This window comes from Falco rusticolus, chromosome 6 (assembly GCF_015220075.1).
Source record: "Falco rusticolus isolate bFalRus1 chromosome 6, bFalRus1.pri, whole genome shotgun sequence".
Lineage (NCBI taxonomy): Eukaryota > Metazoa > Chordata > Aves > Falconiformes > Falconidae > Falco > Falco rusticolus.
The window spans coordinates 75,437,240-75,462,961 of NC_051192.1; the positions used below are offsets into that span (position 1 = coordinate 75,437,240).

At 37.7% G+C, this 25,722-nt stretch overlaps 1 protein-coding gene across 1 annotated transcript in view; it reads right to left on the reverse strand.

Annotated features, from left to right (window-relative positions):
- The window catches only part of EYS (eyes shut homolog), an 874,042-nt gene that overhangs the window by 386,488 nt on the left and 461,832 nt on the right, over positions 1-25,722 (reverse strand). The window contains 3 exon segments of the mRNA XM_037392524.1: positions 5,597-5,849; positions 12,788-12,912; positions 17,189-17,313. Of these exon segments, the coding sequence (XP_037248421.1) occupies positions 5,597-5,849; positions 12,788-12,912; positions 17,189-17,313 (503 nt within the window).

The window sequence follows — 25,722 nt, forward strand, 5'->3', positions numbered from 1 at the left end:
GCATCCACAGAAAAACAAAAAAAAAAAGTTTTACTTGTCTTTTGGTGCCTTTATACTTATCTTTCATAGTCTAGAACCCTTTTAAAATTTTCTATGTGATTTAAGTCATAAGATTTAAGATAAATGAAATAAAACCATTTTTTCCTACACAACCCCCCAAGCAAAGAATGGAAAGCAATAAAAGTAAAAAACCTCTCCTTGGTTTGATGGTTATTCATTTTGTAGGAAGTATTTTTATAAAAGTACAGTGTAAAAATGTAGTCCAAACCAATCAATCTTCCCTAATATTTAATTCTAGAAGTCACAGGATTTTCTGTGTTCTTTTAACACCCTGACTTTATTTCTCAGGGTTGTAATGTTCTTACAAAAGTACTGTTTTTAAAAAATGTAATAATCTGTCTCATTTTGGAATGAGAAGTGGCAAGTTAATTACATCATATATAAAAATTATTCTCTTAAGAGATAAAAATACATTTTTCTCTATACCTATTTTACATTCAAAAATGTTACTAATCATACTCATATATGGTAAACATAGAGAAATCTCCTGAATTTATATGTAAGTATGATGAAAGCTACACTCACAATCCTTAAAAACTTCACTGTAATGAAGTGAAACTGTTCAGTTGATGATTGCCTGCCAGCATTAGAGCAGCCTCCAGCCTGCTTCTGTATCGATCCGGTAGCCTATGTGGCAGAACATGAAGAATAACCATCTGTGTCAGGTACAGCAGCAGGTGCCAATATCCATTGAACAGGCTGCTGCCTCATTACAATAAATCTCTTTCAAGCACCTGGCAACCTTGACAGACACTTTTATCTTTGTATAAAAACACCCCACCACCTCAAAAAGTTGTTTGAATAGAAATGAGAAGCTCAACAGATAACATCAGCTGATAAAGGCCAGAAACTGAATCCACTGCAGATATACTGCGAAGTCTAGGTAAGACAGTGTTTAGATTCATGAGGAGTTCCTTATCACGCACAGTGGTAGTGCCTGCTCATCTCCTGTGTTTCGGTACAATATTGTTAATGTTCTCGTAAGGCAGAACTTAAAGAGCGTAAAAGGTGTGTAAAGATAAATCTTTGTCACTAACACTTCAGTTTGCACAGATGAGGCTTGTGCAGATAAAACCAAGATAACTCGTCACTAGAAGATTCAAACAACAACAACTTTCCAGGGTATCCATCAATAAGTCCATACCTGAAGTTTTGTACAAAGACATATATCAGATTGTTTTTGAAAATATTTTACGTCTCACCTGCATTTATTGTAGTTGTGTTTTGAACTCACAACTACTACTTATTATGTGGGTTAAAACTACTTCTTGAGATACACTACTTAGCTGAACATTTAAGAAAGACCCTGACCTAAAGAATGTTCGGTCTCCATAATGCATCATCCAGTTTTACCTCTGATTGTTGAATTTCCTCTGTTGTCGGCTGCTCAACAGTAGTTAAACATTTTCTCAAGTCTATATTTGTCTCTTTAAAGGATGTAAGTGATGAAAATGATGGTTATGTGGATGAAGTGGCTAAACCACTATCCATCATATTTGGGAAGTCATGGCACTCCAGCGAAGCTCCCACTGACTGGAAAAGGGGAAACATAAGATTTTTTTTAAAGGGAAATAAGGAAGACCTAGAGAATTCGAGGCCAGTCAGTCTCACCTTTATGCCCAGAAAGATCACAGAGCAGATACTCGTGAAAACTATGTTACGGCACATGGAAAATAGAAGGTGATTGGTGACAGCCAATATGGCTTCACTAAGGACAAATCGTGCCTGACAGATTTGGTGACCTTCTATGGTACGGTTACAGTGGTGACATATCAGGGAAGAGTGACTGACATCATCTACTTAGACTTGTGCAAAGCTTCTGACACTGTCCCACACAAAATCCTTGTCTCTAAACTGGAGAGACATGGATTTGAGGGTGGGATCACTTGGTGGATAAGGAATTGGCTGGATGGTCACACTCAAAGAATTGTGCTCAACAGCTCAATGTCCAAGTAAAGACTGATGACTAGTGATGTTCCTCAGGGGTCTGTACTGGGACCAGTGCTGTTAAACATCTTTGCTGCCAATATGGACAGTAGGATTGAGTACACCCTCAGCATGTTTGCTGACATCAAGCTGAGTGGTGTGGTTGACATGCTGGAGGAAAGGTATATTATCCAGTGGAACCCTGACAGGCTTGAGATGTGGGCTTGTGCGAACCTCGTGAAGTTCAACAAGGCCAAGTGCAAGGTCCTGCATGTGGGTCGGGGCAATTCCAAGAACAAGTACAGGCTGGGTGGAGAATGGATTGAGAGCAGCCCTGACGAAAAGGAACTTGGGGCGGGGCTGGTGGACAAGAAGGTCAACGTGACCCAGCAATGTGTGCTTGCAGCGCATAAAGTCAACCAAATCCTGGGCTGCATCAAAAGAAGCATGACCAGCAAGTCAAAAGCAGTGATTCTTCCTCTCTACTCCACTCTTGTGAGACCATACCTGGAGAACTGCATTCTGCTCTAGAGTCCCCCAACATCAGAAGGGCCTGGATCTGTTGAAGTGACAGCAGAGGAGGGGCATGAAGATTATCAGAGGGCTGGAACACCTCTCCTATGAAGAAAGGCTGAGAGAGTTGGGGTTGTTCAGCCTCAAGAAGAGAAGGCTTTGGGGAGACTTTATAGCAGCCTTTCATTGCTTAAAGGGTACTTCTCAGAAAGACGGGGACAAACTTTTACTAGGGCCTGTTGTGATAGGATGTGGGGTACTGGTTTTAAATTAAATGAGTAGATTTAGATTAGATATCAGGAAAAAAGTCTTTACTGTGAGGGTGATGACGCTCTGGAACAGGTTGCCCAGGAAGTTATGGAAGCCCCATTCCAGGAAGTGTTTGAGGCCAGGTTGGATGGGGCTTTGAGCAACCTGATCTAGTGGAAAGTGTCCCTGCCCATGGCAGAGGTGTTGAAAGTAGATGATCTTTAAGGTCCTTTCCAATCCAAACCATTCTATGATATGATTATAAAGACATGGTCTCTGAAGGAAAAATAGTCAGACAATATGAATCAAAACATGGAACATGAATATCTGATTCTTGTGAAGAAAAAGGCAGAGCAGACAGTTCTATCAGAGATGTGTGTGTATTTCCTGTAATGGGATGCGAGTATGACAGTTCTGTGAATTCCACTGATGATGTTATTTCACTAGATGAAAAAAGATAAATATCCAGAAGTAATAGCAGTAGCTCCTATTAGTGTGTACCAGCTGGTTAGTATCACTGAGTTCATCCAAAACATCTCATAAAATTGGGGACTGTTTGCTACGCAGAACTTGGTCTGAGAATTCATCAGTTTTATTCCAGTCATAGAACATGGTGCACATATTTGGCTTAACTCACTTAAGAATCAGCAGACTGTGATTTGATGTTTGTGAGTCTCTTGCTGATGGATGAAACAGTAATAGCCAGTTATTCACTAGGAAGAGATGTTTGCATTTGAGTTTCATGACCAACTAACAAAATAAGGAAATGTATCTGTTTTTAAATATATACCTTAGTAGGGAAATGGGAAATTATTGAATGACTTTGTAATCTTCACTGATCTTCTTATGCTGAAAAGACACTAGACAGTTCTTCAGGACTCTTTCAAGGCAACCAGGAGAGAACTGAAGTTGCGTTTGCAGAATCAGTTGTAAACTGTAATCCACAGGAGAGTAATGACTCGCTATTTTAATTCTATTTCAGCTCTTGTTATGTTACTAATTACTGAACTCATGTCTGTGGCAGATAAAGCAACAGTCTGGTGCTGCTGTAATGATGAGACTTATGCTGGGAAAACAGAAAGTGTCATTAAGATACTAGTGATAAATGAGCTTGTATCATAATTGGGCTGGGGAAAAGGTACTGACCTTAAATCTATGGAAGTAATCTGTGGAAGCATCAGTGGCCACATATGGTACAGGTGTGATATTAGACTTTAATTTTACTGAGACCTGAACATCAGAACTAAGAAAGTGTGAAGAGGGAACATCTGTTGAGGTTGCTACCCTGAATATTGTTGAAGACTCTCCAGCGGCAATTAGTCTTCCCAGTCCATAGTTCAGTTTAGCCAAATCAGTGGTTAGAGGTATCCCACAGCTGAAAATACCTGCCTTTTTCAGACCTTTAAGGACAAACGTGTAGAACACAAAAAAAAATATCCAACAACAACAAAACCACCACCACAACCCTGCCGCCACAAAAACCCTAAAACAAACAAAACAAACCCCAGAAAACAAAACAAAACAAAAAAAAACACTACATAAGAGAAAAGAAAAAAAAAAACCAACCAGCTTTGGCCCTGGTCTGAGTGTGCAGCAAATCACATGGCCACCAAAACTTCATTTAGTCTTACCAGTGTATTATACAGCAGACAAATAAAACTGCAAATCATACTCTTAATGAAAGTGTACAAACAGTTTTAGCGACCTCAAAAGTTGAATAAATGCAAACCTCCCATTACTCATATTCTCTATGAGGGTTAGCATCAGAACAAGTGGCACTGCTCGGAACAGAATTATTAAATTTTCTAAATCAAACTGCTTCTGTGAATCAATACAAAATGAATGTATTACAGATGTCACCCACTGAGAACATCAACAAACTAGCTGACATAACACTGTGAAAGATATACAGAGGTAACTGCATTTACTAACTGCATTTCACTCAGTGTCATTGCTTACATCATGAAGGAATATTATCTATTAAGAATGCAACAAAAGCTTAGGTATATCCCCAAATACTAGCCAGTAAAGAAATCAAAAATTCAGTAAAACTCATTTACCCAAATTAAAAAACAGTACTCCTGGCTTATTTCTTATACCAGTAATTACTTTGAAAGAGTATATAAGCAAAAAATCCTGAAACTAACTGTGAAGAGGATGCCATATGCACATGCTATCTGTATAATACTAGCTTTAGTAAAATGAAAAGGCCACAATGAAGGTACAATCTTCAAAATAAAATGTTGTATTTCTGCTAGTGTAGACTTTTCTTGATATATTTTAAAAATAACAGGATAGGCAATTTTTGGCTTCCCAAAAACATCACTATGAACTGTTAGAATGGCAGAGGTGTTGAGAGGCTTGTTCCAGATATTTTTAGTGAAAAATCATCTGGATGCACAGAAAAGGAAGCACTCAAAAAGCATGTGAACTAGGAAAGGAAAACCAAATTCCCCATTCAGCAAGGCAAATTACCTTTCTTTCTGCTGCTGACTAGTCAAGAAGGGAAGATTGGCATTAGGGTCAGAGATTGCTGAACACAATATGAGGCATATGAAATTGTACAGTCCAGCAAAGCAAACAAAACCAGCTAAGACAAAAGTGCAGGTTTTGTTACTGGATGTGTCAGATGCTGGGAAAAAAATCTTTTGAGAGAAAAGAGCAATTTTCAAGTTATATATAAATGCAATTCAGAAAGGAGGATGGATTAAATCAAATAGAAGGTAGCACAGGAAGTAGAAAACAACATTAAGAAGAAAAGTAATACATAGTAGTCTTACCATTTGAAAAGCACTAATGTGGAAAGAAGTTTGATATATGTGTCACTCAAGCTGCTTTTTCTACATACCTTGGAACACTTCTCTTGTATGAAAGTCAGGAGAAGCATGTTTCGACCAAAGTTCCATAGACACAGCCAGGGCTGATGGAAGGTCATTGTCTAAAATCTCAGCAGGAATCACTTCAGCCACTTCAGTGACAGTTTTCTTGCTTTGGGGGATAGTAGGTAAACAGGTGATATTGTTTATTCCATCAACACAAAGAAATCCAGTGGAGCAGGACTGTATAAGGCAATCATTGTAATTAAGCTCACAGCTTCCTCCCTGAAAGAGAATTTTTAAAAAGCCATTTATTAAAGGCAATTTGCATTTCATAGCCACATTAGTTCAAATTAGTGCTTTCTTTTGTTTCTAAAATGTTGTTTGCTTAAATTAAGCTGTCCACACATTGCTTAACTACTTTAATAGTAATAGTTGTACATTTTAAATTTTAACTGTTATTTTGACTATTAGTATTAAAAATCATCAATAATTTCCCCACAGATTTGTAACTACAGTGTATCAGAGTATTGATACCAGTAATAAAAACTGGTTTAAATGATAATCTTCAGTTAGTATGTGGTCTTAGCTCTGAAATCCTATGGTTTGTTCTGATTGTTAAGTTAATGTTCTTTCTTTTCATACACTGAAACTCAGTATTTATTATCTGTTGCTACCAAATCTTCACACAGTACCTTGTTAATACATTAAGTTCATAGAAAACTCTTAGGAAGAAAAAAATGCAGTGGCAGTCTTAAATTAGACCTGGCACTCCCTTTTTATTTTTTAACAGGACTAACAATTCTTGGGAAGCCTGAAATATTCTTCCTAGTAATAAATTAAAAATTTTCACGTTCAGTGGTCTGTAAAAAAGTCAAGAAATAATGCAATTCTTTAACAATAAGCAATAATTACGTGAATTAAATGCATTCTTGAAGTGTGAAATAAATAAAAGCTGAAGCCAGGCCTGGGTTCATTTTATTTTCACTGCTGTTGTAATGAACTAATGGGCTATGCGAAGAGATACAGCTAACTTGAATAATCTAGAAGGATCCTACACATCTGGATAGCTATTTAAAATATGCATAGAGAATATGCACTGTGTTTAACATGTATATTAAAATATGCCCACCCTGAAAGACATGCATCTCTGACAACAAATCATCATGATACAACTTCCAACTGAATCTTCTGCAACCGTGACACATGTAAGAAAACCCAAGTAAATTCTCTAGTGCTCAGTAAGTATGTGCTCATTGCACACTTTCCCTCTTATGTTTCCATCTTCTGAGATGCTTAGTGTCTCTGGTCTACCTGGCTAGCTACTTACACAGAACTTGAAGCAACTTACATTTTCTGAGATGTCTATCAACTCTATTAAATCCATTTATGATATTAGGAAACCATAGGAGGTGCAAGAGAGAAAGAGGCAGAAATGCTGACATAGAAACCAAAATTACTTTTCTTAAAAGTAGTTTAAGTCATTCAGTGTTTAAAATGGAAAAGGTTAAATTGGGGGAGGGGGTTGAATGATTTAGATACACCAGTGATTGTTTCAATCAAGTTCTTAATTTGTTTTAGCAAGCAGATGAGCTATCTGGTAAATTCATGGCATCTTACAACATTACTCACTCTATTGGTATTCGAAAGGATGAAGGACCAGCAGAACAATTAATATGTCAGATTTCCATACAGTGATAAAAAATTTCCTCCTTGCTTTCTGATTCCATACATAGCACAAATTATCAGTTTGAGTAAGATTTCTGTCTAATAAGCTTTCTTAACCCTATAAAGCTTGTATTTCATTCTGACTTTCCCTGTGACAAATCAGTGCATTTTTATTACCACTACGTGTAATGGTGAAGAGCATTTGATTGTGATTTTATCACTCACAGAAACAAAGCAGATGTGGATAACCTCCACTGAGCATGAAGGGTACACGAAACAGTTATAGATAAATTTGATAGCCTTGAAAGTGTCTGAAAACAGTTTCCATGCAGGGAGATCATAGACTCATAGAATCGTTTAGGTTGTGCAGATTTTTATTTAGAAGTAGGTTTGTGTCTATAGATGTTTCCATTTAAAAAGTAAACATTTATTGCATATACCACTGGCTATGCTTTTCTTCTGAAAATTTATGGGAAACTTCATGATCCATCTTTCAGCTAGCATAGCATACATAGAATATAGAAAGTTTGCTTTACACACACTGTAGATGGGAGTTCTTGAATACTTATTTTTCTGAGTTTCACTGTTTCCTGCCCACACTGACTCACTGTTAGGAACCAGAACCCTTCCGGGGCCTACCAAATACACATCCCGAGTTGTTTAGACCCTAACTCCGTATCTTCCATACTGAAGACAGGTATGTTGAACACTGTTCTGGGTTTTTCCCCATGTTTTCCTTCTCTGCTATGGACTTCCCAAATCATAGTGAAATATGAGTGACTGAAGATGGAACAGTGATTAATGGAATAAAAGCAAAGACAAAACATCTTAAATGCCAGCTACATCAAAGGTTTGACACATTTTCTTCTGTAAGGACTTCTTCTGCAACATACTGTACAGTTAACACCCAAGCTATGTACTAATAGAACAGCTGCCACCATGGGTCAATCTAATTCCATAATCAGTGAGCTATTAATGAGTACTTGGGGAAGAATACAGGAAGAAAACAAGCAGACTTTGCATCTGATAATTCACCAAACATACCATTCCAACTTCTGGCAATAAGTAATTCAAAGACTCCCTAAGCCAGGGTAACATTCAGAAGATCAATCTGAATAACAATGAAACCGTCCTCCTTTTAACCCATTTTTGGACTTACTTGTACTTTTGGTATCTACTGTATCACGCAACACTGACTTATACCAATTAATTTTACACTGAAATAATTTCTTTATACAAATTTTAAGCTTCCTCTCTGATGGCTTTATTTGGTATTCAGAAGACTTTTTTTTTTTTTTGTGAGGAATTAATTAAAAAAAAACAGTGTAATTGATCTTCTCCATTACAGTTGTTCATGCAGGATAAATATAAATATTTAATGAACAAAATGAGATCATTTTAACATGAGGGTCTGACTGTTTTCCATATAAAAAGACTGTGTCCCTCAACTGATATAACCTTTGTCATCACCTGACCTTGTTTCGAATGCCAGCCTGCTTCTGAAGACAAGAGAGCAGTTGCTATGGACTGTGGGGAAGTATCAATGGTACCCACTGTACTCTGTAAAAAGCACCCTACAAAAAAATTGTATTCATTCTTATGGGCTAGTCTGTTCCTTCTTAGAGTAGTCTGTGAGTAAATTTAGTCAGATTATATGCAATATTAAAATCCATTTTCAACCTACCAAGCCCTTATGGTAAAATACAGATTTTACAAAATTGTAGGCAAGTAGTCACTGCAACTGGGAGGAATTCCTGGTGACTGGAAGAAAGCATATGTTGCTCCTGTCTTCAGGAAGGGCAAGAATGAAGATCCAGGGAACTACAGGCCAGTCAGCTTCACCTCAGTTCCTGGGAAGCTGATGAAGCAATGGCACCTGGAAACTATTTCTTGGCACAGGAAGGACAAGAGGTTGATTAAGAATAGTTGGCATGGAGCTATGAAGGGGAAACAGTGCTTTACCAGTCAGATAGCCCTCTATGAAGAGATGACTGGTTATTGGATGAGGGTAGAGCAGTGGATGTTAACTGTCTCATCTTAGTGACATTTTCAACTCTTCCTGCCATAACACCCTCACAGATAAGCTGAAAAGTATGGACGAGATGAGTAGACAGTGAGATGGACTGAAAACTGGCTGAACTGCCAGGCTCAAAGAGCTGTGTTCAATGATCAGCAGTATGAAGCCCTTCTAGAGGCCAGTCATTAATGATGTACCTCAAGGGCTCATACTAGGTCCAATACTAAGTTCTTCAGTAAAGGATGATGGAACAGAGTGCACTCTCAGCAAGTTTTCACATGATACAAAACTGGGAGGAGCTACTGATATGCTAGATGAGTTTGCTGCCATTTATACTGACCTCAAGAGACTGGAGAAGTGTGGTAACAGAAACCTCAAGAAATTCAGTAAAGGGAAGTGCAGTCTTGCAGGAGCGGGCTGGAAACTAGGACCATGCATGGCAATCAGCTGAGGGGAATGTGCTCGAGCTTGTCTAGACAACAATTAACATGATGAGACGTGTTTACAGAGCACAGGGGAGTGGGGGACGGATGGTGCCAAGGATGGCACCAAGGAAAGGTAACACCTTGCTGTTAATTGCTGGTAGTTAACCACCAATCAGGGACTGCCTAGTATGCAATGCTTAGCTTCAAGAACCAATCTGTTTAAAACGCGCAGCTTCTGAAAGTGTATATAAACTCGTGCTTCTGTACAATAAATTGACATTTGCTTGCATCAAGCTGCGTCCCGTCTCTTCATTTGCCGCACAGTCTTGCACCTGGGGTGGAATAATCCCATTCACCAGTACATGCCCAGGCCTGACACACTGGAAAGCAATTTTGAAGAAGGACCTAGGGGTCTGGGTGGATGACAAATTGCACAAACCAGCAATGTGCACTTGTAGCAAAGAAGACCAACAGAATCCTGGCCTGCATTAGGAAAACCACTGTCAACAGGTTGAGGGAGGTGATTGCTCACATCTAATCAGCACTGCTGATGTCACACCTGGAATACTGCATTTAGTTCTGGGCTTCCCAGCACAAGAGAGATATGAATCCACTGTCACATTCAAACCCACCTTTATCCTCCCTCTATTATTCCCCCGAGGAATTTGAGAAAAGTTCACTTCATCTGGAGAAAATCCCTGCCTCCACACAATCCTTTCTGTGTCAATTTATATAGGGAAATCTTACATAAATAAAGAACCTACTGGTCCTAGAACAGTGATTCTGCATTGTAAGCACATAGGGAAGGAACAATGGGGAAGTTGGTGGAACTGTTAGTCTCTAATCTAGAATGCAGGGGTATTCACTTTTTCTCATTCTCATTAACACCATGAGTCCTAGCCAAAAAAACCCCTAACAACCCAGGGATGCCTTCCCACTGCTGGGTTCATATATAATGAGTCCTCTGAGCCTGGGAAAGACTTACGGTTACATTGAGGTTAACAAGGTTACTTTGAATACTTTTTTCATTTTTGGATTGTGGCAGATATGGATTCAGACTCAAGGAACTTATAACCTTTTATTCTGGAAATGGGTGTAAACTTCCTGAAAATATTGCAGTTTCAGTTACCTGTAAAGGTAACCTATAAAGTCTTTTATTATTTAGTGCCATGTTTGTACCACACATAGAAGACAACTCTTTCCTCATTTACTACTAATGATGGACGACTTGCTATGAAGTTTGGTTAGAACTGGAAGTTCTACTCTGAATGTTTAGGAGCATGTGTGTGAAGAAGGACTTAGAAATGTCCTGGGATAAAAGCATTAACACAACAGTCCTCTGGTATTTCAGACTTGAAAATGTTTTTGTCAAAGCGCTCATCAGCCTCCTAATTTTCTGCAGTCCACCTCTGCAACTTCTTCCTTCACATCCACAGGTTCAGCTCCCTGTGCTCAAGGTCAGCCTTGATATGGTGGCAGCTGTGCAACCTTGGATCCACCTGTGGTGAAAAGAGCCAAGCTGTGGAAAAGATGTGAGAGATGTCTCGTGGGATCCTCACACCTGAGCTCAGAAGCTGCATTTAAGATCAGGCCCTGCCTTTGGTCCTTGACTGGGCTTACAATAAAGCTAAAGCCTGCTATAGTAAGCCCAACACTTTGTTGATCTCACGCTTGCCTTGCTGCCTTGACTTCCTGGCTTAACGTTAGACCTGCTTTGTGGTCATGGACTTGCCTGGCAGTACCTGGACTTCTGGAAGAACCTTTTGGATGGTTACCATCATCACTGGTCTTGCTTTACTATCCTTGTTTGGGTACTGTAGGGCTCCACCCCCTGCCTGCAAGGTCATTGCCCCTGCCTACCCTGCTGCTATCCTCGGCTCCTGGCCTGCTTTCCCTTGTGGAGCAGCCCACTTGACACTTGTGCTCCTTAACTTGTGCTAGTATGTACTGGGGATCTCCTTGAGAGTATCAGTATGGGTCAGAGATTAATACAGCAACTAAGAAGAACTGAAGACAGAAGGGCTTTTTCACTTTAGAAAAACTTATTTTTCCATTTTATTGGAAATTTTATTTCATTAGTTTTTCCCTCATTGAACATAAATTAGAATCTTCTGCTATAGAAAGAAGCCCTGAACTAGCTAACATCTGAAAAGGTACTAATTTTTTTGACTTGGTTGCAGAGAATCAAAGAAGGTAAATCTGAATCTTACTTGCAGTTATCTGTTCCTTCTATTTTACAGATGTAAATACGCCAAAGAAGTGGTGCATAGATACTAAAATAAGCAACACTGTCATAATTTATAAAGAAAAAGTATTCAAATAATGTCAAGCTTGGAGATGTAGAAATAAGAATTACTGAAATAAGAAAAAAAAATATCTGTAAATCATGTACTCCTTTCTCTCCTTGTTACTTACCCCAAACCATTCTTTGATACTATTAAGTTAAACCTGAAGTGTAACAAGGTAAAGCACAAGTCCGATTTGTAGGTGCCAACTGCATGTCTTCAACTACAGAAAGAACTGTCATGAAAAGGTGGTGGCTGCATGGAAACGTCAACCTTAGACAAATACAGCACTGGCATTTAGCCACCCTCGAAAGACTCTTTTGGTAAATTAAGCAGAGACCACAAAACATAGGACCAAAGCCCATAGGGTCAAGCATTCAAAGGAATCAAATGATTTAGTTTCAGGGAACTGGTTTTCAAAATATCCGTCTGTATGCAATACTTTCAAGTTTGAGTTACCTTAGTATGTAAAAATATTAACTGGCATGTGAAATAGAAATATTAATTGGTTATGTAAAAAAAAACCAACAAAACCTACTCTGACAACTGACAAAGCCATTATACACTTACACTTTTCCACTTTTGTGGATATTAGGTAACTATTTCTTTGGAATGTTAGAGCTTCTGTTAGTAAAACAAAACCAAAACCAACCAAAGAAAAAAACCCCACAACTCAAATAAAGGTTATTAAAATACTGAATTTTTCAGAAAGGTCAGATTTTATCCAAGTAAGATTAAAAAGAAAAGGGATTACATACAGTATTTTCTGTGCAACAACAAATACTCAGGTTACAGGAAAGAGAAGAAAGAATGGCAGCAGCATCTCACCACAAATCCTGGCTTGCAGAAGCAGGAATAACCAAGGCTGGGGTCCTTCTGAACACAGATGCCATGTATGCAGGGGTTGGATATGCACTCATCAACATCCAGCTCACAATGGAGGCCTTCCCATCCTGATAGGAAAAAACCAAACCAACAAAAACTGAAGACCAATTAAAATCTAAATACATCTATTGAGTGTCAATCAAAAAAACCCAGCCTATGGGTAACTATATTCAGTCCTCACCTGTATATATAAATATATAATACAGACTGGTTATGATCTAGTTTGGGCTATGCTTTTTCAAAGTAGAAAAAAGAAAATAGTTTAGCAATAAACAAACACAATTGAAACTATATGGACTTTACAATTATACTTTACTGAACATCTGTTAGGGAAGTTAGTATTTGCCAACTTCTATTTCTGTAGAGACGTAAGAAAGCAAACAACAGTAAAACCTGAATATGTTCTCTCATTACTGAATTAGGTGACTTGATAGGCTGCCCTTCACCTACAGAATTATCTGTATTGTGTTCTCTCTTGTGGCCAAGAATTAGCAAGGGTAAAACACTCCCTAAAAACTCTTATCTCATTCCAGATCTATATAGTGCAACATGCAAGGCCGTATTTTTTTTCCAAAATTTAAACTGAAAAAGCATGGCATTGTCTATATTAATTTTTGACCTTTTTATCCCATTCATTAAACTTGTGCAGTATTGCCACACTGGGGGAAGGAAAACTGGAGGTTTAGATAGATGAAAATAGTTTACAGTTACACAAATGAAGTAAAGGGATAAAGTTTAAATGAGAAACTCTGAAACAGATTACTGTACCAGATCAATGAGGAGGAGAATTTCTAAGCAAATACAGTTTTGTGTTTGAATACCATCAGAATACTACCTTCTTATACTTCAATAGTCAGATTACTGACATTTTTGTTAATACATGTGTCTTAGCAAAATACCCTTTACAACTAAGCACACCCATAAATTAGAAGCCAAAACCTGATCTGGACCAGGTTCTTAGAGCATGTAATTGGAGCCCGTCTTGAACTTGCACATTGGAGGTTAAGCAGGACTGGAAGTAGACCATTTGCTTTGTAAATACAAACCCAGGATTTTGTAAAACATGGCTAGTTATTGAAGAACAGCATATCTTCTGCCATGATACGTCCATTACCATTACAGATTTGTTATTTATTCAAATAATTTTTCCCATTTCTAAACAAACAAACAGACAAAACCCCACAGCGCCCAAAAACTCCAGCATTCCTCAGCTGATATAAATCTAGTTGGCTCTGTCCTGCATTTGCCTCAGAGCATGCATCAAATGGACCCACCAGGGTAATTTGGGTCCCGATTTAGCTGCCCTGGTAGAAGTGCAGCCTGCCCCAGCTGAAGACTTCAGCTGTGAGGCTGCTATTAGTTCCAATGACTGCTGTTGTTGCTTTTGAGCTGTCTGAGATGCTGTTAGAATACAGTTTACATCTCTCTGTGCTGCTTCTGCACCTGAACAGCCTGCAGCTGCATCCACAGATCCTGAACGTGCATCTATTCTAAGGGCATGGGGCCTGCTACCGGGACAATAGCTGACAAAATTCATGATCCATTGCAGAATGGATCTGTCACAGCTAAATCAATTCCCTTTTCTGGTATCACATGCTGTCATCACATGCTTTATTTTATTCTCTGGAGTTTTTTGGAAAGCTGAAATCATCTGCCTTGTTTGTTCTGTCTTGCTACTATCCCTTTCTCATTTCATTACGTTACAACTGTGGATCCATTGCTGGATATCTCTGTCTTTCTGCCTTTTGGGAAGTTCTTTCCTGTAGTTGCCTTTACAGGTCCAAAAATATTCAATCCCATCTCCGTATTTCTATACAGGTGAAGCTTAGCAGAGAAATCCAAGACCTATCATATGCGAATAGTAGTAGCCTGCAACAAAAGCAGATTTGTTCCAAGCATTTCTACTTTCTGTCTCTGGAGGATATTTTTTATTTATCTTCTAATCCCCTTCTTCAGTTGTGTAAATTTCCAAAAAGCTTATTGCTCCCAGACGTTCCCCCTCCCCTGCCTCTCCAAATTCACTCCTTTTCTCAGGTGTAGCTTCTCAACTCTTCAGCTGTTTCAAAGACTCAAGTAACATTTGAAAATGTCATATTAATTTAAAAAATGAAGATATGTCACCATCATGCATACATCTAATGCATGTGGTTCCTTCACTGTGTCTTTTCCTGGTGGAGAAATAATGTAGAGATCTTTCACCCCTACTAATGAATGCTATTATTAGAATAAACTTAAACCAAAGGCAGCTTATACTTGGGTTGAAAGGTGTTTAGAACATGTTAGCAAAAGTGAGTTCCAAGGCCCCACAGAAGCTTATTCTACTTACACCAACCATTTCCGTGTGCAGTTGCATAGAGAGAGCAGTTACGCTCCTTGGCTGGCAAGGAATTTTTAAATGTCTATATTCAAATTATTATTAAATAATTTTAAAATATTGATAGCTTTAAGAAAAAGAAGAAAAATTGTGAACTCGAAAGATATTCTGTGTGAGTAATTATTAAAGTATAAGAAGGCACTTTAATTATTAAAAAGTATGTATTTTTACATTCTTAAGTCATCTGTATTGTGAAGTGGTATATGGCCATATGCAGTACCAGATAAGAGTCAGGGGACATACATTTTTATCCATGTTCAATTTCCATTGTGTAACTGTGCTGAGAGGAAAAAGATATATCGTACTCGAGGTAGGTCATGACTCAGACTTTCAAGATCAGAAGGGACCTTTATTATCATGAATGAATTCTGACCTTCTGTATAGTAAAGTCCAGAAATTTTTCACTCAATGGTTCATACATCAGGAGTATAGCATCCAATGGTTCATACATCAGGAGTATAGCATCTCTCTAGATTACTGAGTCTCTTTGACATAAAAAGCAAAGTTGCTATAAAAATACTAATCTGTAAGCCACTTAGTCCTAAAATTAACTAGGCCCTAGTAAGTCAAAGATACTCCAAGTCTTACACATTAGAATATCATTCATCCGTACTGCTTAAATGAATGAATTAACTGTTCATATTGACTCTGATTAAGTGCATGTACATGTGCACACGTGCACACGCTCTCTCTTGCTTCAGTGTCTTGCATACTTTTATTGTAAAACTCTTACATACAGTTGTTAACGGCACTAGGGACATCTCAGAATGAAAAAAAATATGTAAAATAAAGTATGATTTTATTAATATTTAATTCATTATTTTTTTCTTTTTTATGAATAATAACCACATAAATATATGCCAAAAGTATATGAACAGTTTGCTAAAAAGACTGCAGAAAAGTTTTGTGCATTTTTTGTGACATATATGGTCACTTGCCTTTAGAGTTTAGCAAGATCTTACTGCTTGTAAATCAAAACCAACAAGGTAAACATAACTCAATACAAAGAGAATAAGCAGATCAGATGTATGAAGATATCATAGATGAACAGAATATTTATCCTCCAGAATATATCTAAATAATCTCTAAAACAATCACTAATAAAACTTGGATCAGTACAACCAAAGAAAGCATTCAGCAGTGCAGGTGTGTATTACAACAGGAAACAACAGACAAACTGAAAAATTAAAGTTTCAAGTGGTAGGTACTAGTACAGTTCTTAAGGGAACTGAACTATAAAACAGTACGCTCCAAGGCAGTTATTTATACTTACTTATGTTGACAAAAGGCTCTTTGTTAATAGATATGACAGGAGACAGTGAGTAGTCCTAAACAGTTTAAATTTGTGATTGCATGAAAATGCAGTCTGATTGTGACCTTTGCTTTTGGATAAATACTAAACCCCTTATACTTTCCTAAGTCACAAGACCTCTTTAAGTTGATCTATGTCAGCATAAGGAAACAGCTCCCACTTTTTTAAGAAAGTGCTTGTTTTCATTCTGTTTATAATTGTTCAGAAAATTTCTTTTCATCCCAGCCAGCAGACATAAGCATGTGTATGTGTGACAACAATAATAACAATAATAAATGTTAGTTAAAATGTTCAGAATTTCTTTTCAGTCAATCTTATTTTGCAGCTAATTAAATTATGTAGTCGCTATACAGTGCCCACTTGACTGCTTTGGTCAGTGTTACATTAGTAAAGATTGTACATAATAAACCTTTAGTTCTAGATAATTCTTCAACTCAATGAGCTGGTTTTAGTTTTAAGTCTTTCTAACATGCTTATTAGACTAGTTAATTCTCTGTAAATTTCATTCAAGAAGCTTCTTAAAGAGATAATTAATCTTTTTGTACCTTAGAGGTTATATCCAAATAAAGTGCTTGATATAATTTACCAGTTTTCTCAGTAGTAACACTGATAATTCAAAATATCATTTTTTAAGATTGTTCTGTTCGATGTCAGTTACCTTTTTGACATTTACAAGTGTATCCATTGATATCATCTTCACAGGTTGAGCCATGTAGACAAGGTGATGAATTACACTCATTAACTTCTATTTCACAAAACTGTCCAGAAAATCCAGCAAGACACCTGAAGCAAACAACATTCCAAAGTGTTATACTATGCATAACTATTACCTATTTTGTGTGGAAAAAAACTGTATAAAATATGCCGGTTAACAAGACACAATCTCATATATTCCTTTCTCTTTCAAGGAGTATTTTACTAGAACTCTTCCAAGTTTCAAATTCTAATTCATGGCAATCTTTTAGGGGATTTATGATAGCAAAAACCACCCAGATTTCACATCTGGATCATAATCGAGCATAACAGTCTCAGTTACAGTTTACTGGTTCTATGAGGGTCAGTAAAAACTTTTCTTAATGTACTCTTGGGAGACTGTCTACTAAAATAGTTTACTTAGCTAACTACTTGCAATCTATGTTTGGAAAACTTCTTGTTGAGAAATGTTGCACCAATAAATGTAACTACAGCATAAAAGCTAACTTTCAGGTACCATAGTTTCATTCTCATTCTAGTTTTCAAATATTATTCATCTTGAAAAAAATAGTCTGTATTTTTCTGGTTGTAAATCCTATGTGATCACTAATACCAAAACAGTTCTGTATGATTTCAACATGTAACTGTACAGCTGACCCAAACAGACTCACAAGACCTCTAATGAAGATCAGAAATCTTACTAATCTCATTATTGAGGCACACCCTTGAATACATACACACAGCTTTACAGATATACCCAGAATATATTCTGCAAAACAGGGCCCCATAATGGTATTTATATTTACTCTTTTGAGTTGTGTTGTACGCTGATGTACTTCACATGAGACAATGTATTCAAAAACTCTTGTTAGCAATGGGGTGGTGCACGGTTTGCATGTTGCCTTGGCTCTAATGAAAAGCATAAAACTTTATGCCCCACTTAGAAGATGATGAGTACATTAACAATCACCTTTGAGTCAATTAGAATAGTCATGTCACCTACTCCTCAGGGTGCTACATTGTGGCAATACAAAACACATAATTAGAATGAAGTATCTGCAATGTCTACCTTAGTTTTCCAGATCCTGAAGCAAAAGAGAAGGAGGATGGACCATGGAACAGGTATGTGTAACACTTCCTGAAGGATCATTAAACTATGTATCAGTAATGATGTTTTGCTTTATTTCTGCCTTGATGATTAGAAGATATTTGTCTCATTATATATGGAACACACTCTAGGTAATGGGAATTTGGAATCTACCAAGACAATGCCAGCACAACAGATTTGCCAGTCTACATCAACTACGGATGACAGCGATGGCATACTGCTTGGAAAATGTACAAAGTGAAGCACACACTACTACTTTTCAAATAACTAATTATAAAGTGTGACAAAAAAACCATGGATAAGGCTTAATAAACAAGCTGTAAGGCCACCTGTATACCTCTTTGGCCACAAAACATTAAGCAAAATATACTGAGAAGGTACAGTTTGGCCTTTCATCCTACTGGCAAAAGTCAAAGCCTAGCGTTTAGAACTGAATTGATCCCACCTAACTTCAGATACCTAACTGTAATAACCCTAGGATTCTCTTATGCTCAGTGAAATAAGGGGTGCAGAGGATGATCCTGTTCACTGAAAGTTTACATAATTTTCTGCAGATATCTTTGTCTTTCCACTGGCTACACAGCACGCTAAAACAAACAAACAAACAAACAAACAAAAAATTAAGGGAGCGACTTCTCCCAGATAAGGGAAGGAAGACCAGAAGGATGAACACCTATAAAATAATGGAAATAATATTCTACTGGGAAAAAAAGACAACTAGACACAGGCAATACTTGGACAGTTTAGAATCAATACAACTTTTTACTTTGGTGTGCTTATAGGCATTTCACTTAAAGTGGTTAAAATGTAAAATGGAAGAAATATACATTTGTTATGTAAAAATTCTGGCCATAATAACTATATCTATGTGTATCTAAGGTGAGTGGGCTTGATCTTTTACTCTGTAACACTCAAACACTGAAGAAAAGCTTGAAGGTCTGTTTAAAAACTCTCCTGTTGACAGCTTCAAGTGGGCAAATCTTTATATGTGATGTGTATACTTGCTGAAGAGTAGACAAGAACAGTTTACAGAGTCACTGTGGTCATAACTAGGTGAAACAAGAATGACTAGTGGAGCAGGTTGACACTACTCCAGTAGAGAGAATCAATAGAATGGATTCAGCTTCTTATCACAAGATACAGCCTGGATGAGCTTTGGATGATTTTCTACTCAGCAAGGCTTGAGACTTCAGAGACTCAAGGCTCTACAAAGCCTCGAGACTTCAGAGACAGAAAATATATAGTCATGGGCCTAACTTCATAGATGCTGAAGTAGAAAAATGGATACATTTATATGTATAAGTGTTTGGTAAAATAATCTATTTTGTACTGAAAACTTTCCAAATACTTATTAAGTGTGCAATACCTAGAGAGAGATGGTGGCACCACCAAAAGAGGAAAGTTATAAAAACATCTGACTTTGCCTTCAAATTGAAATTTAGGTAGAAATATAAACCCATGAGAGCACTTAGCTATTCAGTAAATCAAATCCCACATACACCAATTTGCACAAGATACCCTTTTTCCCAAGTCTGACAATCATTCAACTTAAATAATATTGAGGAATACTGCAAGTATTTCACATACTGATGTGTTTTACTTTTTGTAAATGGTGCAGTACCACAGCATTCAGTTTGCTTGTATTCAGATTGCGTAATTCGATATAAATGAAGCTTCATGACTGCAGAGGCAGGTACTACATGATTCTGAGCAATTATGAAACAACTAGCAGTAAGCATGTTACTAGTATCTGCAACTCATAAAACAACATGTTAATGTCAGCAGCTTTTGCAAATTTCCCAAAAGTGCAATAAATTGTATGCTTTATTAAGAGTGTTAATGAAGATAACACTTCTTAGGATATGACAAGCACTTCAATAATTTCTTAAAAGTTTTGTTTGCTCTCACCTTCCTTCATTCTTACTTCATTTAAAAAAAAAAAAAAAAAAAAAGTATTTCTGCTCTGTCTCTTCACATTCTTAAACCTCCCTTCTGTCATTTCTTTTAGAGCATCGGAAGGGACAGAAACAATAGAATTTAAATACAACTGACATTAGAATGTGTACGTAGATACAGAAGACAGTTCTTGTGCTATAAATGACATTAAACCTGACTCAAATTCTTAGGAATACATTTGTATGAGGTGCTTGGGATATGACTATTCTGCAAAGGAAAAACAGGGGCTTTTAGACAGTTCTCATATAAAGGTATGGCCACTGCAAATCTTACACGTTGATTACCATTTTAAAAAAACAACAAACACTTTTGCCTTTATAAGTAAATGCATATGTAAGTTTAGCAGCAAAGTATTCTTAAAGCTTATTTGATAAAGAAAGTTAATATACTGCAAAGGCTAAGCTTTTAAACTTACAAAGGTATCAACATAAGATCAATAGTTCAGTACTGAAAGGCAGCAAAAAACCACTGCTGATTTGCTGTAAGAATAATGCATTCACAATCTCATTACGGCCAGTTTATAGGGATGACAGCAAAGATCTTTCCCTTTTCTATCATTCTCTACAGCTTTTTTTCTCTCATATAAAATGTTGATATAACATGTTTCAAATATAGCCCCTTTTCTGTTTTAACTTTACATCAATCATTATCGGGAGTGATCATCTTAATCTGGGCATACGTCAATGCAATTGCTGAACAGAGGACTGAAAAGATTCTATTGTACTGGATGGATCTGAAACAGAAGAATATAACTAGTAGTTACACTGCAGTAAAGAACAGAGATGGTAATATGCATCTCAGCAAAATGCATAGCTGAGGATTAGTGTGGTGTAAAAGACAATAGTTCTTTTCCGTCTTCCAGAAAAACAGGGCCAATAGTAAGCATTAAATCTCCTACTTATCTGTAGAAGCCATTTCTTCGCAGTTTTCAACCTGCACCTGACATTAACTGCAAATTGTGATGAAATGTTATTTACAAACTTTCAATTTTGCAATCTTTCCTCACTCCTCATTAATCTCACCTGGAATGGAAACTCTACCTTCTACAATGAAAGCAGGAGTTTATTAAGATGACCTTGAAGGTCCTGCAGGAAGCTAATAGGTAATGACAACCACTGTTTCAATAGCACCTGTATTAAGTAGCACAATGAACAACAGAATAGAAAGGAAGAGGCATACATGCCTTTCAAGGGTCTGAACAGCCTCTTGAATACATTCACAGGTTTAGAATAAGTGGCCAGTTTCACCACCCATCTGGTAAGACCTATTTTATATATAAATTAATCACAAGCCATCTAGGAAACCTGTGAGTTAAAATGAACCTGAAGTATAACATCTTAGGCCTTTCTGAGCTGGAATTCCTAAATCAGGAGCCAAGTCCACTGATCATTTTAAAGGTGGCTCTTTACACTTGTCATTTGGGCTGTTGGCTGATATGAAACAGAAAAGATAATAAGACATGAGTTTGCTCATCAATAATTATTTTAATGAATACAAGTCTTGAGAGAGATCAGATAGGACACCTGAGAGCAGGAATACTAACAGAACAGGAGGCTGGGAACACTCAGGGTAGGGAAATACAGGCTGAAGAAAGATCTAAACACCAGTGGCCTTAGAATGCAAGTCACTCAATAAACAGAAAAGACAAAGTTTAAAAAGTAAAGCATGAGTTTTAAAGTCCTATTTTGGGGACAAAAAGAAAAAGCTACCAAGAAACAGAAAGAATGGAAGAGTCAGGCCCTGCCCTTTGATGAAGTTGCCAAGGTACTGCTCACCTGGAGGTAGAAAGCGCTACTGCGTTAGGGACATGACTATTTATGTGCCCCTTTCATCTGAAAGTCTCAAAAGCAACAGCTCTGGGACAAAGACTGTCTGTGCTTGTAGAAGAGCAATTTCCTCAGCGTCAGCCTCCAGTCTTTCCAGCAACTAGTGCTAGTCCACCTTAGGCTTCCTCTTCCTTGCCTGTACGCCTACACCCCTGGAGGGTGTTTGGAGTGATAAAGCAGAGATGTTTCCAGCCCTTTAAGCAGTCATGCTTCTATCACAGTTGAGTTTTCAAATCTGGCCTCCAGCGAGATGTTCAGTTTGAGACCGTTCATTAGTTATCACTAGATGATTCCATAACATGACCGTTGCACTCACACCATCCCCAAAAATACTGAGATAACAGACATTGTCATGTTATGCCCCAATAAGATTGTTTTGCTCATACAGCTATTTGGCAAAAATATTCAAGGGTTTGTACCTTTCACTCATACTTGATATCACAAGTGGTTGCTAATACCTGGGAAGATACAGTCGTTGGAGAACAGTAAGAAATCTCTGCTGCCTGGATCCTGAACAGCAGGGTTACGTTGTCATGTCTGCACAGTTTTTTCTCTCACATATTGTCATTCCTGTCTCCCACTGCTGTTATGCAGCAGGTTTTTCCCCCTTAAATACATTATCCCAGAGGCATTATCACCATCACCGATGGGCTCAGCCTTGGCCAGCGGCAGGTCTGCCTTGGAGCTGGCTGGCATGGGCTCAACTGGACACAGGGGAAGCTTCTGACATCTTCTGACAGAAGCCACCTCTGTAGCCCCCCTTGCTACCAAAACCTTGACTGCAAACCCCGTACCGTTTGGAAAATTTATATTGTCAGATACAACATTAATGGCTGTATTGATAATGATCATTGATAATGATCTTAAAAATTCTTTTCTAACCTAAATGATTCTATAATTCTAGCTTTATTAAGATGATTTTCACCATGGTTTTCATTGTGATTCACTCTGGGTTGACAGAAGCTGCTCTCATCTTTCCTGCCTTACAGGGCTTTGTGGGGCTTTGTTTCTGTAACAGTAGAGGGAATAGTTATGCAATAAAGGCCTTTCTTGCAAAAAGCACCCAGGACATTTACACTGAGTGAGGCAATATAGAGAATCAGGGAACAGGCAGGAAAGGGGATGGAAAACAGTCCTGTAATGGACGCAGTATAAAATCAATTTGCAACCTTCAACATGGCCTGGCCACACAGTTCAGGCTAAAAGAAAGATGACTCATTCAGGATGAGCGCTTAGCTGACTAAGGGGCTGCCCATTAATGTAACGAAGAACTGATCTTTAAACCTAAGAAAGTTGTACAGATACAGAAAAAGAGTGGAGTTAAATAGGATGTTGTCTATAGGCACTTGGCTGACCTATTTGGGAAAGATGAATCAGATGTTAAGAAACGTTCACAGATTTAGCAACCTTAAACCACAATTTAAACATTTACTACTATAATATTGATAGATTTACAGAACTACAGGAAACTGTAACATTATTGATATTTTATCAATCAAAGGTCAGAGAAAATGCCATCCACTTAATTTACGTAGCTCTGGCTCTCAGTGTTGCAGACATCCTACCCTAAGGCTAGCTATACAGTGGATCAGAACTGTGCTAGCTGTTAGTAATAAGAAGCATCCTTGCTTTATATATAACATTTAACAATCTAATGCAGCAGCTGTTGCACATATGAGACTGATCCCAAGTCTGCACTCCTGCTTTTCATTATATCAAAGTAAGTAAAATAGCAAATGCAGCAGGGAAAATTACCAAATTAAAAAAAAAAAAAAAAGTGGAGACCTTAAATGTTTTAAGTTGGCCATTATGATTTATCCATCAATAATAAGGTAGAAACACACACTTGTAACGAATTCAAAGAACTTACATTGGGAGAATGAAGTAGTTATTTTTCCATTAGTCCAAAGCTTGTCAGATCAAACCCAAGAACATCAATGTTGCCACATCAAAGCAACGATCTTTTTTTTTGAGATTAAAACTAAAAGGGCAGCAGAGGAATCGATTAATGAATCTGAACACAGCCAAGGAAAGATTTTTCTGAATGTCTGCTTATTTCCTGAGCTCCTCACACTTCAGCATAAACTCAACTGTCTATAGTCCTTGCATTAATGATTATTGATCAAAACATTAACTGCAGAAAAATCTGAAACACCCCCACAATTGCCCTCTCCTGGAAATTATGCTAAATAAGAAGATAAGTTATTTTACTGGCTTGTGTAAGGAACCGATATATTGACAATTGCCTCAAACATTGCTTACTGCAAAACTGTTCTGCTCAGATTGGAGAGGAACTGACATGAGACACTGTCGCCTAACTTGATAATCACAAGGTGAGGACTGGAGATGAGCTGTTGCTGCACAACGAGCCGCAGTTTTCCTAACTTGGCAACCACAGGGTGGTACAGGATGGAATGGCTTCAGGTCTTGCGAAGGCGAGGTCTAGCTAGCCCTTCCTGAAAGAAACTTCTGTGGTAACAGAAGACAACTGCTCATGTGCACAGCAGTGCACGTGACTCCTCACAACCACCAGTAAGGACCCCCTGCGACCACTGCTCACATGTTGAGTTTGTGCAGACTTAGACCGCACACCCCTCACTTTGTATGTAAATGAGGCATTCTCTCAAGAGCATAAAAGTCCAATCGACAAAAGCTCAGGTGCAGCCCCCACCACAAAGACACCTAGGGTGAAGAGGACCAACGGAATGCTGCTGGATCCATGGGTGGTGGTATCGCTTTCCTCCCACTCTCCCTCTCTCCCCTTCTTTCTTTTTATTGAATAGTGACCAGATCTATAACTACGTGGCCAGGCCATGTTGAAGGTTGCAAACAGATTTTATACTGTATCCATTACAGGACTGTTTTCCTGTAATGGATGTAACAACAGGTGGCACAGTGATCTATGTAAAAACAGGTGGCACAGGACTTGATTATCCAGTTGAAGTAATTGCCATTGAGTTATCGTATCTAACCACTTGTCTTGTATTTTGTGTTAATAAATGACAAATCTGGTTGGTTGGTGTTGTTTCACCTTAATTCAATCCAAAGGAATCATGAACTTGGTCGTTGGTCCTAAAGGGAGGGAAGCTGCCCTAAACAACTCCCTTTGGGTCACGACAGCTTGTTATAATAAGTTGTCTGGGTTTTTTTAAATGTAGTTATTTAAACAAATAAAAAATAAACAAATGCTTCTACACAAATCAGAAATTCCATTTTTATATCAGTATTGGAAAGAGTTATCAGAGAAAGGATAAAGAAACTTCACAAACTTGCTCTAGTGTTTTATGCAGAAATGGAGTTATTCAAGCCTAAACAGAATTTTGCAATAACAAATCTGGGGTTGACAAAATATTTGTATTTTTTGTTGACACATTTCTATATAAAGAGTAAATCAATAAAAGACTTCAACTCCTAGATGAAGTTTTCAATAAAACCCCAAGATGACCTATGTAAAACTCCTGCAAAAAGCAGCAATAACAACTGTTGTCAAAGTTCTACTTCATGTTAATTCTGCATTCTGACGGCTACTGGCATGCATGTATTTCTGCTACACCAAATACTACACTTAAAGCAATTCCAAAGTGATTGATTAATGATTTATTAAGATAA